This window comes from Mastacembelus armatus, chromosome 5 (genome assembly GCF_900324485.2).
Source record: "Mastacembelus armatus chromosome 5, fMasArm1.2, whole genome shotgun sequence".
NCBI lineage: Eukaryota > Metazoa > Chordata > Actinopteri > Synbranchiformes > Mastacembelidae > Mastacembelus > Mastacembelus armatus.
This window is the reverse complement of record NC_046637.1, coordinates 7,621,957-7,635,534: the sequence shown is the minus strand read 5'-3', so window position 1 is coordinate 7,635,534 and position 13,578 is coordinate 7,621,957. Positions and strand designations below refer to the sequence as shown.

At 40.0% G+C, this 13,578-nt stretch overlaps 1 protein-coding gene across 3 annotated transcripts in view; it reads left to right on the top strand.

The window, feature by feature from the left end:
- Positions 1-13,578, top strand: part of asic1b (acid-sensing (proton-gated) ion channel 1b) — a 132,037-nt gene that overhangs the window by 100,300 nt on the left and 18,159 nt on the right. Inside the window, exon 1 of one of the 3 annotated variants that reach the window (XM_026307781.1) lies at positions 9,071-9,720. The exons of the other annotated variants lie outside the window; for them this stretch is intronic. Coding sequence (XP_026163566.1) covers positions 9,106-9,720 — 615 coding nt within the window. The 5' untranslated portion in view covers positions 9,071-9,105. Of the gene's footprint in view, positions 1-9,070; positions 9,721-13,578 lie in introns of those variants that run through there. 3 annotated transcript variants of the gene reach the window in all.

Here is a 13,578-nt window from a genome sequence, read left to right as displayed (position 1 = left end):
ATAGCAGACGAGAGATTGATTATATTATTCAGCGCCACAACCTAATAAGCACAACTGATGCAAATCTTACCAATAACATGCACTAAGTAGCATACAGTAAAAGAATTACCGACATCAGTGGGGAGCTGTTCCCTCTTAGTTCAGACTCTCACCTTGCTGCTCACAGATTTTATCAGAGCATCACTGTTCAGACCAGACGTCACATCAGAAGTTATTTGGGGAAAAAAGCAAACACAAATAATTGTATATCAGGCTAAACTGTGGTGTTACCCATTTTACACACACAACACACCTCCATGGACAACAGACATACATAAACCCTCAGAAGACATCAGCCATCATATTACTCTCAATAAATGTAACTCCAGATGGACCATTATGCTGCAGACCAAAATGAAATCAAAAAAAAAAAAAAAAACATTTATGTGCAAACCACCATGCAGCTGCCTTTGGACTGTTTGTTTCATTCTTTCTGACAGCCTGATCTTTCTCTGTGCATGTGTGTGTGTCTGTCAGTTTTCTTAGGGTGTTGTCAGCCAGGTGGACTAACATCAACCCTCCTTCATTAGTCCTGCTCTCACTGCATGTCTGACATCTCCCTGACACAAGGTGTAACACACACACGTGCACATGCACTCACCCTATGCCAGCAGTTTAATAAGCTGCAAGTGTACATGGTGCAAAACATGTTTTTGGACAAGAACAAACACAGTTTTTGGACATATATAGTTCAAGTCAAGGAGCCTGAACAAGAGCAGGACATCCAGGCTGGAAATCGAAGAAATTTTTTGTTTCTTTGTTTTTCATCTGTCGAAATATGCTGGTGAATTGCAGTTGATAAGCCTGTGATCATAAGCTGTTTTTAAGATTGGTAGAGGCTGAAATTAATAGGATGTGACAGTGTGTCTCCTGAGGATCTAACTGGCTGACAAATTCTTAATAGTACTTAAATTAAATATCATAATATTATGAAAGGGTAAGACTATGATACAAGTTAAGGAAGGCAAAGGGGGTGCTGGATACTTTTATTTATATATATATATATATAAATAATATATATATATATTTATATATATATATATAAGTTTGAGTTGTTGGTTTGAAAGTGTGTACACTGTCATGGTTCCTCTGGATTGGAAGAGCCAATAACAGATAGGAACTTTCAATAGTCTGTGGATTTCCACTTGACTGGTAGCCAATGCAGGCTGTTGGACTGTACTGAATAATAGATTGAATTTGTAATTTGTGCAAAGTATTCGCAGATAAATACCAGTTTATGTATTTGCCCAGCCCATCTCTTCAGCACCTTTGTGTATAGTGTGGGTTGCCAGATATTACTGCTGATCATAGGTTTTAGTAGGTCTCAGTACAAACACAGTGATACTGGACTTGGCAACCTCACGATGATGGCAAGACTCAAAATTACCTGTCTGCAGCGTCGTTCTTAACACACTGACTTAGATTCATTGTTTTCACTTTCAGAAAGCAAGAAATTGTTATAAATTGATTTCCAAAAACCATTTAGCTGTTTATTTATGTTTTTCTGTGTGTTTGTTTGTTTAACTAATTCAGCTTGTTTTTGTTTGTTTGTTTGTTTCAGTGGAATGGGTTGAAAAATATAACGCCCACATCATGTATACCTTTCTTACACTGCTGTGTGTGTCTTTGACAACCACACAGTTTTGAGCATCAGCAGGAGAAGCTCACCTGCACAAATAATAAAACAAATGGATGGATGTAGTTTTACAAGGAGGATTCATTTGTAAATGTCAGACAGAAAGGGACTATTTATTTCACAACGAACTATTCATTCATTTCTCCCTGAGCGGCAAATAGGAGGCATCAAGCCTGTGGAGACTGGGAGACTGTTTGCTGTAGCTAGCGGCCGTACTCTGAAACTCATTCATCAGAACCATTTCCCCTTTCCTAAACTCTCTGCAACCCAGCTGTCGTGACGCTGCTGAGATGAATTAGCCATGTCACCCTGTGTTCCTCTGTGCAGGCAGAGACACTCTTGCTGCCCTTTGGGTTGTAAATATGAATCTGCTCCATTTAGCCACAATACTTATACCGTAACAGTCCCGAATCTATTTTAGATTAATGCATTGATACATCACAGGTCATTGTACAAGGTGGTTCTGCCACATTCAGTCATTTCACAATATTAAAAAAGGCTTTTTAGTCCATCCTGTCCAGTGTACAATGATTTTAGAGCTTGGAATTGTTATCACACACCAGCTATTCATAGTATTTATACATCTGTTCTGATGCAGTCTATACCACAGGAATATTACTGTTATTTTTTGAGGACCAAATGTTTCCCAAGGCAGTCCTTTACATGTTAGTTTTAAAACGGCTCACAGGCGTCACACCATGAGTAAAACAGTCCAATAGCTTCTCAAATGTTAAAAACCCACGTCCAGTACTTAAGTTTGCTGTTTTAAATATGACCACATGCCCTCTCTCTCTCTCTTTCTTTATTTTCACAGGCTACATAGTTATTGTGTGAAGTCAGCTCAGCCTCATGTGATTAAAGCAATCTAAGCAGACATTTATATGCCAAACTCCTTTTCCAAGCTAATTACTATAAGGCTTTGTTCTGTTAGTTTCAGTGTAGCATTCTACTTGTTCTCAATACTGACTATACTGTGTTCTGAGTTCTGTTCTTAATACTTTTCATGCACAAAGTGCTTTTGACAATATCGCAAAATACACAGTCAAAACTTTGTTTCAGTGTGTCTGAAGCTTTATCTGTTCACATGCTGGTAGTGAGCTTCCTCAGCTGACTCTTAATTGTCACATTGTTTTTACAGAGCGCCACTTACCTGATGCAGTATTTAATTGAACCTTAAAGGCCAGGCTACTGAGAAGTTATTGGAAAAGTGTTCTTTGTGACATTTGTCCCTTACAGCAGATCTTGTGCACAATTATCTTCAAAATAGTCTCTGTAAATCAGCCCCTGCACCTCTGTTGGTCCTTGCAGCTATAGGGCCATGACTTCTGCTGCTCCATATACCCCTACCACATTTCTCTTCTTTTCTTTGGTCCTTCACTGCCCCCCTTCCTCTTTGCTGGCTCCCCTGTGTACGCCTTAGTGCCAAACATTCCCAGTGGGAGGCAGAGAAGAAACAGCAGCCACCAAAAGAAGCAGAGAGAATATAGAGATCACAGAAAGAGAGAGGCAGAGAAATGAACAAAGGTATGTTTGAGGAGGGTAGACCTAAAATGTAAAGACAGACAGTGGAGAATGGCAGGGTGACGAGAAATGCATTGCATTTATGTCCTAGCAAAGCCCCTAGGTGGGGACTGAACTGTAAGCATTCACAGTAAACAGAGAGAAGCAAGGTAATAGCATACATGTGTGCAGCCAAGCAGATTTAAGACATACTGGTGAGGAGAGGGGAGTGAAGCTGGACAGCATTGTTCGCTTTGTGGCATGTGGTTTGACTTTACACATGTCAAGGTCCAGGCCACCAAGCCCCACCTCGATCTAAACCCAAAATGATAGCTTGATTAACTTCTGAGTTCCTCCAAACCCCAGAGCAAACTCTCCAAACAAACCTGTCGTCACTGCGCGCAGTCCGAGCTAAACAGAGCAATTTGAATCCCTGAGTGGTATTTAGTCATCAGCATCCACATATCAAAAATGATACTCATGTTGCCCCTGTCAGTCCCATTTCAGATAAAGAATGAATAAGTTTTACTGTTGTGATATATATTAACTCCTCAGTATCTACAGATAAAGCCACATACTGGTTTGTCTAAATCCAAATATACGTCTGTACCAGTGCATCTGTCTGCAGAAAAAAAAAAAAAAATCCTTTTTGCACAAGAGAAAGCCTGCGTATACCCATGAGTCTGCAGTGTCCGAATATAGAATGTAGAACAATATCTTCCTTACTGTATTATTTCTAAGAGATCTATTCATGCTGTGTGCATGAATAGAGGTGTGTCTGAGGACCTTGAAAAGGGGAAAGATGAGGCTGGAGCAAAGCCATTGAAAGGAAAATAAATTAATAAGTTAGTGAATAGATAAAGCAAACAAAAAAAAAATACTAATAATTAAGGAAGCTAAAGTATATGTGCATAGCTATTTAGTGATAATTCAGCCTTTTTGCTTCGCCTTCAGTTGGTTTTTAAATTCACTGCTTCACTGTTTGAAATTAGAGTTGTTTTCTCATCTGGAGGAATTGTCAAATCAAAAGTATGCCCTAAAAACTGCTATCTCTCATTCACATTAGCTCTTAGAAAACAAGTAGCTAATACTCTGTGGTATTTAATAGCCCATGATAGAAATTCATGACATCATTTTCCAGTGGATACTGACATTTGTGAACTGAGAATGTATCTGTAATTACAACCCTTTTTGTTTCGTAGTGGTGCATCTGATGGGTCTAAACTCCGAAATTAGTCCATAAAATTACTCTGCATGCTGTCAACATGGGAACAAAGAATTTCAATAAGCTTTCTGGTTAACAGCTCTAGGATTTGTCTCTACGACATCACTGAAATTACTTTTCAAGAGACAAATTCACCAATGATTGAAGATTGAACTGCCTATGACAGCAATGTCATATATGTATTTTCCTTTAAAGTGAGAGCCTTGAGATGCCTGAGTTGCTGTTCTTTGAAGAGATAAGTGTGAAGGCATTTTTATAGACTCAGAAGTTCTGCTAAGGGAGTATACACATTGAAAAATCAATAGTCTTTTAGCCAAAGTCTGCATTTTTCTTCCCAATACTAATCAAGGAAACAGCTTTTTTAATGGAATATCTTTTTTATTCTCCTTTGTTCACTTTTGATTGAATCAGTGAGAGTTGTGTTTGAAAAAAAAACAATGTCTCCCCTGTATCCATTAGTGAATTTGTGGTTTATTTTAAGATATCTGTCAATCAAAAAGGATATTTATGTCTCGGTTACTTAGGTATTAATAGACTAATGATATGTGCCCAGGGTCCCTTAACAAATATCCCTGTTTGCTTTCATAATGACTTCATTAGTGAAAGTCTTTAACTGCCGCTTCAGAGCTGTGTGCATTTATTATTCTGTTGTTACTACATTTGTTGAGGGATTGTGTTTCTCTGTCAAGCAGGGACATCATTATCCATTCACTGAGACAGATTAGCTTGCTGCACAGACCCACTCCACCAATATGTCTTCTCAATGAGCTGACTAGGGAAATGGGTTTGAACAAATGCTGTTAAATGCCAAAGGTGTCAGAATCTATCACCAGTGAATTCTGATGGACAGCCCACCAAATGTTTAGATATAAGTTACAATTAATTTATACATGCTTTAAATGTCTATATTCAAACTCAAGTTGTTCTCCTGTTTGCACTTTTCTCCCTTTTCGTACTCTGCTGATCACAGCCAATCAGCATTCTGTAAATGACACATGACACAGACGTTCAGTTATTGCCATCTTTCAACCCTTGAATATGTGATAGTGGTAGTATCTCACTCAATAGCTTTCACGGGCTCACAGTTGAGCAGCCATTACTCGTTAAAATATGAGTAATCACCCAAGTAGACAACTTGATTGTCCTCAGAAGGGACATAATGGTATGTGCTACAGTATATTACCAATGGGAGAATAAAAGTGAAAAGTATGAGTACGCAGGCTGTGTCCTGTTTGATCCCAGGAATAGGGAGAGAGATTAAACTGCTGGTGGTAGCCAGATCTCATTTTCTGTCTGATAGACAAATAAATGATACTCTGTTTGCAAGGATTAATATTCTTTTAAAGTTAAGCATTTATGACACCTGAAACTTAGATGACATTTAGTCCTAGGGAGGATTTCATAGAGAATGCACAAGGATGCATTGATCTCGTTTCGATCATATACATAAATCATACCTTATCTGTGGTTACTTCCTTAGAGTTTCCCACACTCTTCTAAAATGTTGTTGCAAGTAAAGGAGAGTGCTTTGTTTGCCTTTGCTCTTCTGTGATGACTGAACTCCTTATCATTAAAGGAATTAAAGGACTTCTGACTGCACCCTCTATGTTTCATTTATCGCTGAGTTCATCTGAGAACTTACCTAAAAAGAAAATTTAACACTGTCTATAGCAGTGCTTGAGTTTTCTGTCATGTACATGCTCTGTGCACTTTCGTGTGAATTTTATAATCTGCAAAAAAAGCATCCCAGTATCCCTGGGAGTTACATCAGTGAAGTAATGAAGTGTACCTTTTATTTACAGAGAGAGAAAATTAAGGGTATAAAAATCAGACTGGGTGAAACCTGTATAGCATGTTTGCTTTTCATGCAGGAGGCCAGAATTTGTGTCTCATCACTGACCTGCAATTTATGTTCACCCATCCATCATCTACCACTTATCCTGGTACATTCGGGTTAGCTGGTGGGCTGCTGCCAATCCCAGCTGACATGCACCGTGTTCGCCTCACTGCAGTCCTACCCTCACTTTAATCATACAGAAGTTGGAGGAAGCAAGATTTTTTTAAATACTAGTATTGTACATGTTTTGTTGAATTATCCCCAAGCAACATTATGGGTTGCAAAAATGATAAAAAAATATATGCAAGTATGCACAACTATAAAGATTTTTATAATTTTCTTCTGTTTTGTTTTTGTAATTGTGATTATTATTTTTATTCAATGATAAAAAACTGTTAATTGGTTAATTTCATAAAATGAAATACCTCTTGGTTTCAGGGATACATTGTGTTAAGTTGATTAAACACAAAATATGTTAGGAATTTACAATATTTAAGTGCAGCATTGATATAATAAAGATTTTATATGGACCTGCTTTAAGATTTCAGAGTCAGGTAATACTGCAGGGTGCACCTTAGGGATCTTATGTCAGTTCATGGTTCATATTGAATTCAAGCGAAGACAAACCAGACAACACACAGCAAAAAGCTGGTTGAGTCAGTGAACACAAGACTGTGACCATTAGCAGGCTTTTTAGCAGCACAGTTGCTAACTGTTAAATTCACACCATTTTTCTAATGCTCTGTTTATACTGTCGACTCCTGTCTCATAACTATGTGCAAATCACTGGTCAGTTTTTACTCCAGTAGAGGAGGTTAAATAAAAAGGTCAGCACTGTGAAGTTGGCTGGCTATTAAGCAAATTTGTGGAGTACGTCAAGGTTATATTAGCCATTTCAAAGAGAAGCAAAAGCTAAAAAATATTATTAAGACCATCAATTTCAAATGTCAGGTATTTTACAGACAGACTTCCTGGTTCACCTTTGTTTTGCTCTATTAGCCATAGTTTGCACTGAGGAATTATTATAAATATTTTTTTTAGTTTTACCAACAAATAAAACAGTTGTTTTTTTTTTCAAAACTCTCTAATTGTCTGACTGATCATGTTTTTGCACCTTCTGATTGTTGGAAAAGTGTTCCTAGCTCTCAAAAACTGCCCTAGTTATCCTTTGCAACAGACATGAAAAATTGATTCACTAAGTAAACCTCATTCATGCTTTCTTTCTTCCTACTTGCCTCTTTTCTCTGTCATGCAGTAAACCATAGACACGCACTGTGTCCAACTGTATGAGTAGTGGGAGAATTGGGCCAGCACGGTGTCCAGCTTTTACTCAGGATTGGAACACTGGGATGATGGCCAACCAAGCATGAACCACGACTTAACCAATGTCCCCCAAGAGAGAAATGGTTTTCACAAAATGCTTTGTTAATGGTGCATTCAAGCATCAGTTGCCCACTTGAAACGGGTTTTGCCATCATAGCCAAAGTAGGCCAGCAAAGGTTCAAAAAGCCCATTAAATCCAAGTTAGGCTCTTCAGAACTTTTGAAGACACTTTAAAAAATGTGTAACATCATTTGCATTAATTTATAAGCAGCATCTTGACCTTTTTGTTTTCTCATAACATTTCACAGCACATCAGGGAACTGACAATCAGAGGGTCAGTTAACAGGAATGTCAGCCAGTTTTCATATACCTGAATGTCACCAAAATGTTTAAGCACTCTGTTTTTTTTGTTTGTTTTGATTTTTTGGGCGGTTTTTTGTGGGTTTTTTCAGACTTTGGACCTGCCATATTTAAAATTTAACAAGTGAAACAATTATGAAAAAGACTACAGTCTCCACAGCATTACCTTCTGTAATGCAGTGTTCAGTTTTGAATAACAGTAAAAAATTGTGAGCCCGGTAGGATTAGGGTGCAAGTGTGTGGTGTTTTGTGTGTGTGTGTGTGTGTGTGTGTGTGTGTGGTGGTGACTGGCTTGAAAAGGAAGACAAATGGTCTGTAGCTACTGAGGCCAGTGATTTCATTCAGCAAACAGCACTGTGGATATTCTGAAGAAGACACAGTGTGTGTGTGTGTGTGTGTGTGTGTGTGTGTGTGGGCGTGACTCTGAGTGTGTATGTACATGTTTTTCCTACCTTCAGGGGACTAAAACTTGTTTACCCAGTGGCATGTGGGGACTCAGCTTCCTTGTGGGGACCAAAGCAAGGTACCCACAATGTATATCACTGAATTTTAAAGAGAAGACTTGGTTAAAAGTTAGGGTGGTTATGGTTATATGGTTATGGTTATTACCATAAGGTCAAGGTGAGGGCTAATATTAGGCACGTAGTGGTCATGGTTTCTGAGAAATCAATGGAAAGTCCCCACTAGAAATAAAAAGAACCGTGTTCCGTGTGTGTTTTTGAGAGAGAGAGAGAGAGAGAGAGAGAGAGAGAGAACGAAATAAGGTTAAGGGAGAGATAGAAAAGTGAGAATCCAGATAGGGAGGCCGGCAGAATTACAATATGGCTGTCTAAATCCATCGTCTCTTGGGCCTTCCTTCAGATGTTCAGACTAACTGCTTATAATTTTGATGAAATGGGCTAATATCCCGGGCTCACGTCGACGCACAGTAGCGCACTAAATCATTCTGAGTAACTTCGCATCTCCCCGGATGAGCTCAGGGAGCGCTGTGCGACTGACAAAATACTCGCCTGTCACCACCACAAGCTGCTGCTTAGAGGACCAGGCGCTTCACACACACACTCTCTCTCTCCCCAAAGTCTCTGACGAACAGCAGCAATCTGAGAGCGCAGAGGAGACTTTGGGCTCTTTCACTGGGGCCACAGCGGGACCGATGTTAAAAGCGCACAGCAGCGTTCCTCCAAAATGTGCCAGTGCGACTCATCCGGATCGAAACCTAGATCGGGCTCCCTCACCGAAGCCGGGAAGCTCTTCTTGAAACATTCAACCTTGCACGGCTTGAGGCACATCTTCCTCAGCGGCTCCTACCCCCGGAGAGTCGCGTGGCTGTTGGCTTTCCTGGCAGCTTTGGCTCTGCTCTTCACCTGGTCCTCAAACAGAGTGCGGTACCTGCTCTCTTCTCCGGTCTACACTAAGGCGCACATGGTTTACGCCAAACGACTCGTTTTCCCCGCCGTCACCATCTGTAACCAGAACCTCCTGTTGCCGCGCCGCATGAAGAAGACGGACATATTCAGCGCGGGGAGGTGGTTGGGACTCCTGGGCAGGAACTGGCAGGTGTCACCCGCAGCGAGAGAAGCGCTCACACCTCTGCGGGGCAACGATGGGGGCAGCGCGTCGGGTGAGCCGCCCTGGTCCCCTCTGTCTCGGATTTTGGATTTCAACCACTTTCTTCCTCCTCCTCGGGAGTCCCAGCCGTCTATGAGGCAACTGCTGGACCGACTGGGACACCAGCTGGAGGAGATGCTGTTGTACTGTCGCTACCAGGGAGAGCTCTGCGGGCCACGCAATTTCAGCACCGTGAGTGTGTCGCCAAAGTTCAGGTCTTTGTTTTAACACCCCCCGCCACCACCACCGCCACCAACACCACCATCACCACCACCATCACCCCCCCCCCCCCCCCCCCCCAACTGGTTGATGCAGCTTTTAGAGATGGATGCATCTTCTCCAGTTCATTGTCTGAGTCAGGAGAAGAACTGTTGGTAATTGTCTGTCGGTATCTTTTTTTTTTTTTCTGTGTTGAGCGGATAGATACGAAATGACTGTGTTTTGCAGTCACCAGGCTGTGGCCACACAGCGCACATTCCTCTGCACTGCTGCTTGGTAATGTGCTTCAGTATAGTACACTTAAGTCCCTCTGCACCTGTTAAGCCAGCAAAATGCCACACTGCAATATTTATATATGGAGTTATGCTTTGTTGCACTTCAGTATTGAGTTTACAGTGGTTTATGTAATTGGATTCGCTCTCACAGAATAACTCAACAATATTGTGTTGTTTTAATATTGCATTTTAAAATTTATTCCAGCAATGTTCTTTACTGTCTCGCTCATTCACATACTAATTTAATCTTCTTCTTTCTGGCTCCCTGTTTCACCCACAGACACTATGAAAAATTCTGACTGTAAATTCCACACCAAATAATATCAAAAGCTGAATTGCAGATGACTGTAAAAAAAAAAAAAAAAAACCCAGCAGCCTTCTGCGTTCACCATATGGTCTGACTGGGTCCCTCCTCTGTCATCCATCACTGCTGAATCAATTTGTGTACAATCCTATGATCGCAAGAGACCAATCTGTGCCTAATGAAGACTTTTGATTTATTTAGCATCGCTTTACAATGGCCCAGACTCTGTGATTGAGAGCAGTTAATGTTGGCTTCACTGCTAAACTGTAGCACCATTGACTGCACTCCATTATCACAGTCAAACACATTTCTCTTTTCAGATCTTTAGGAGCACTTCATGTTATGCAGAGTGTTTTGGAGGGTGACCAAGCAACAGCAGTCTCTTTCAGAGATAAACATAATGCCTGAGCCTGAGTTTTGAGTATATGTGTTAGCGCATAGATAATCGATTATACCCTGCTTGGCCTCGGGGCAAGCTGTTGGCATGAGTCAGACCAATAGAATCAGTCACACTTGAGATGTGAGGTGCAGAGAACGAAGGCAAGCTTGTCTACATACAATAGGCTTCAGTATTGACTTTTGCAAAGGAACAACCCACCTCCATGTGGTCAGGTCTCTGTTGAAAAATCCAAGATTTTGATCCAGTGGCAATGTCAGTCAGTCATTCCCTGCATGTAGCTGCTTCATCCTTCTTTATCCACACTTAACAAAACACATGCTTGATTCTCAACAGGCAGGCCTCTCCTCATTGGCAGGTCTCAGACATGGATTTCAGTTAAGAACTCAATCTGAGAACATGGTCTATTTGTCGACAGCTTTGTTAAATCTTATTGTAAAGTCTACCTGAAGGTGTATTATATTTCTATATATCGTGACTGGATAATCAATGTAATGGGTGCCCCCTTTTTTTCCACCACACACACACACACACACACACACACACAAGCTCTTAACAGCAAGTAGTGGCAGTACATTTGGATTTGTGGGGCTCAGTATGTATTTGCATTTTGCTCTTCATCCCTAGTCTTAACCAGACATTCATTCCTTCATTCCAGCCAAAACTTCCTTAAAACTGATTTTTTTTTTTTTTTTTTTTTTTTTTTTTGGACCTCTTGGGGGCAGAGACACAAGCTGTAAATACGACATCAACATATAATTGCACTATTAAGTTATTATAGAGAAAGTGCTGATTTTCTCTCCACCAACTCCTGGGGGAAAATGTCCATCTTTTTAGCTACTTAATGCTCCACTATGTTCACCAGCCCCTAACTTTCTTTTGTTTGGTGCTGGGTAGTTAGTATACAGTGGGTTTTTAGAGCACTGATGATAAAAAGTGTATGCTTTTAGCTTTTTCTAGCTATTCATTTAACTCACACCTGCTTTAGGCATTTTGGGACAGGTGGCTAGAATACATTTTGCAATATAATGTTGTTCATAAAATATTACACTTGGAAAGCTGAAAAAAACAGTCTCCCATTTACTGTAGGTTCATTTAGTAGCTCTTCATGAGCTTTTATATCACAAGGTCCTGAGTAGATAGAGTTTGAACTGTTAGAACTGTAGATGTGAAAACTTCTTGATTTCAATGGCCTGTTGGACTCAGCATTTATTTGAATTGGTTCATACATGTGTCACACTGTGTTTTGGTTTGTGGTGTTGAATTGGATTATAGTATAGTGTAAGATTTTGGGATTTTTCAATACTCCCTCTCCACACAGATGACACAAAGTGGGTACAGCAGAAAAGTAAATTGCCACATGTCATTATCTCCTTGTTATATTTTTTTGACTATGCATTAATTACATAAAACAGTTAAAATATAAGCACATCCTATTTTTAGTTGTGTAGAGTAGCTGGGTTCAGCCTCAGACAGTCTTTCATACTGTAGGTTTGTTTCCATATCTGTCGCAACACATTGTGCCTTTTTGCTCATGCTGATCTTGAAATCAATGGAGAAGAGGAAAAGTGGTTCCCTGGCAACTTTAGGGAACAGCTTGTGCATCCTTGTCACATTGTCATGTGAAGGATAGCCGAGGGCCGTCTCAACCGTCTTGGGTTGTCAGTCTGTGAATTATTTATCAAATAGAGAGGGGAAGACATTTCTAGACACTTTAACAACAAGACAGGGCGATGTCTTTTCCAGTGTTTTTCTTCATAGGTGCGACAGATTTAAATATTTAATTTACATGTTTACAAGTTAAGAAGATCCAGCAGTTCTCATTTTAAGTATGCTCAGCCTTAATGTAAAATGTATTTGAGGAAGAAGGTTAATAGCAATGAGTTCCTAATGTTTACCTTCACTGGTTTTGTTTTTTGAAACCAATGGGGATTTTGTCACATCAAAAGATGCACTTTTCCAAAATGAAACACAGTTCATGCTTAATTGGTAGGATGTATTTGGGACATTTTATGTTGCACACACACTGATGCCAACAATCAATAAATACATACACTGTGTTTAAAGAAGCATGTTGAGACTAAGTGTAAACCTCAATGGTTCAGAACACAATGAAGATCCTGACTCCCCAAGGTCACCACTGGCACCCACTGCTGCTGCTCTTCACTCACAGCAGCCAGCGTAATCTCCTGGTTACCACAGCAACTCTGACTACAGGCCTACTGGAGTCAGTCACCACATACATGCAGATGGCACGCAGGGGACTGCACATGCTCACACATGAAAATAACATTACACACTTTCAAGCATATAAGCTTTCTGGTTAATGTTCTTGGACAAATGTAAATGCTTGCTCAGGCACATGCATGATAAGAAACAGACGCATACACTTCAATACAAGCACAAACAATGTTTTCATTATCTGCCAAATGATTTTCTCTTTTCACTGTGAGCAGCATTGCCTCTTTCTTTGAATGTTCAAGCTTGTCTCCTAAAAATCTGTCTACAGAGCTGTAGCTGGACAAAATCTTGGAAACAAATTGTCCTAAATATTTGGTTGGTTTTACATTTTTAAATAAAATGTAGCTTGTTTGGCTGTTGTTGAGTCCCGAATGGAAAATGAGCTTATAATAGACTCAGACTTAAAGCAAATATCTTTTTCCTACAGGTTTTGCCCATTGCTACTGTCAGATGTTTTGTGCAGTTGATGCAGTTGCCACTATGATATCTTTAGAATTCCTTTCATTTATATTCTGAAGTGTAACGATGGGCAGCAATCTGATTATGGTGTTTGGAAACTCCTGGAATAAGATGGATTTCAGGGGCATTTTATTGATGTTTGTTTCCTTTTCTAG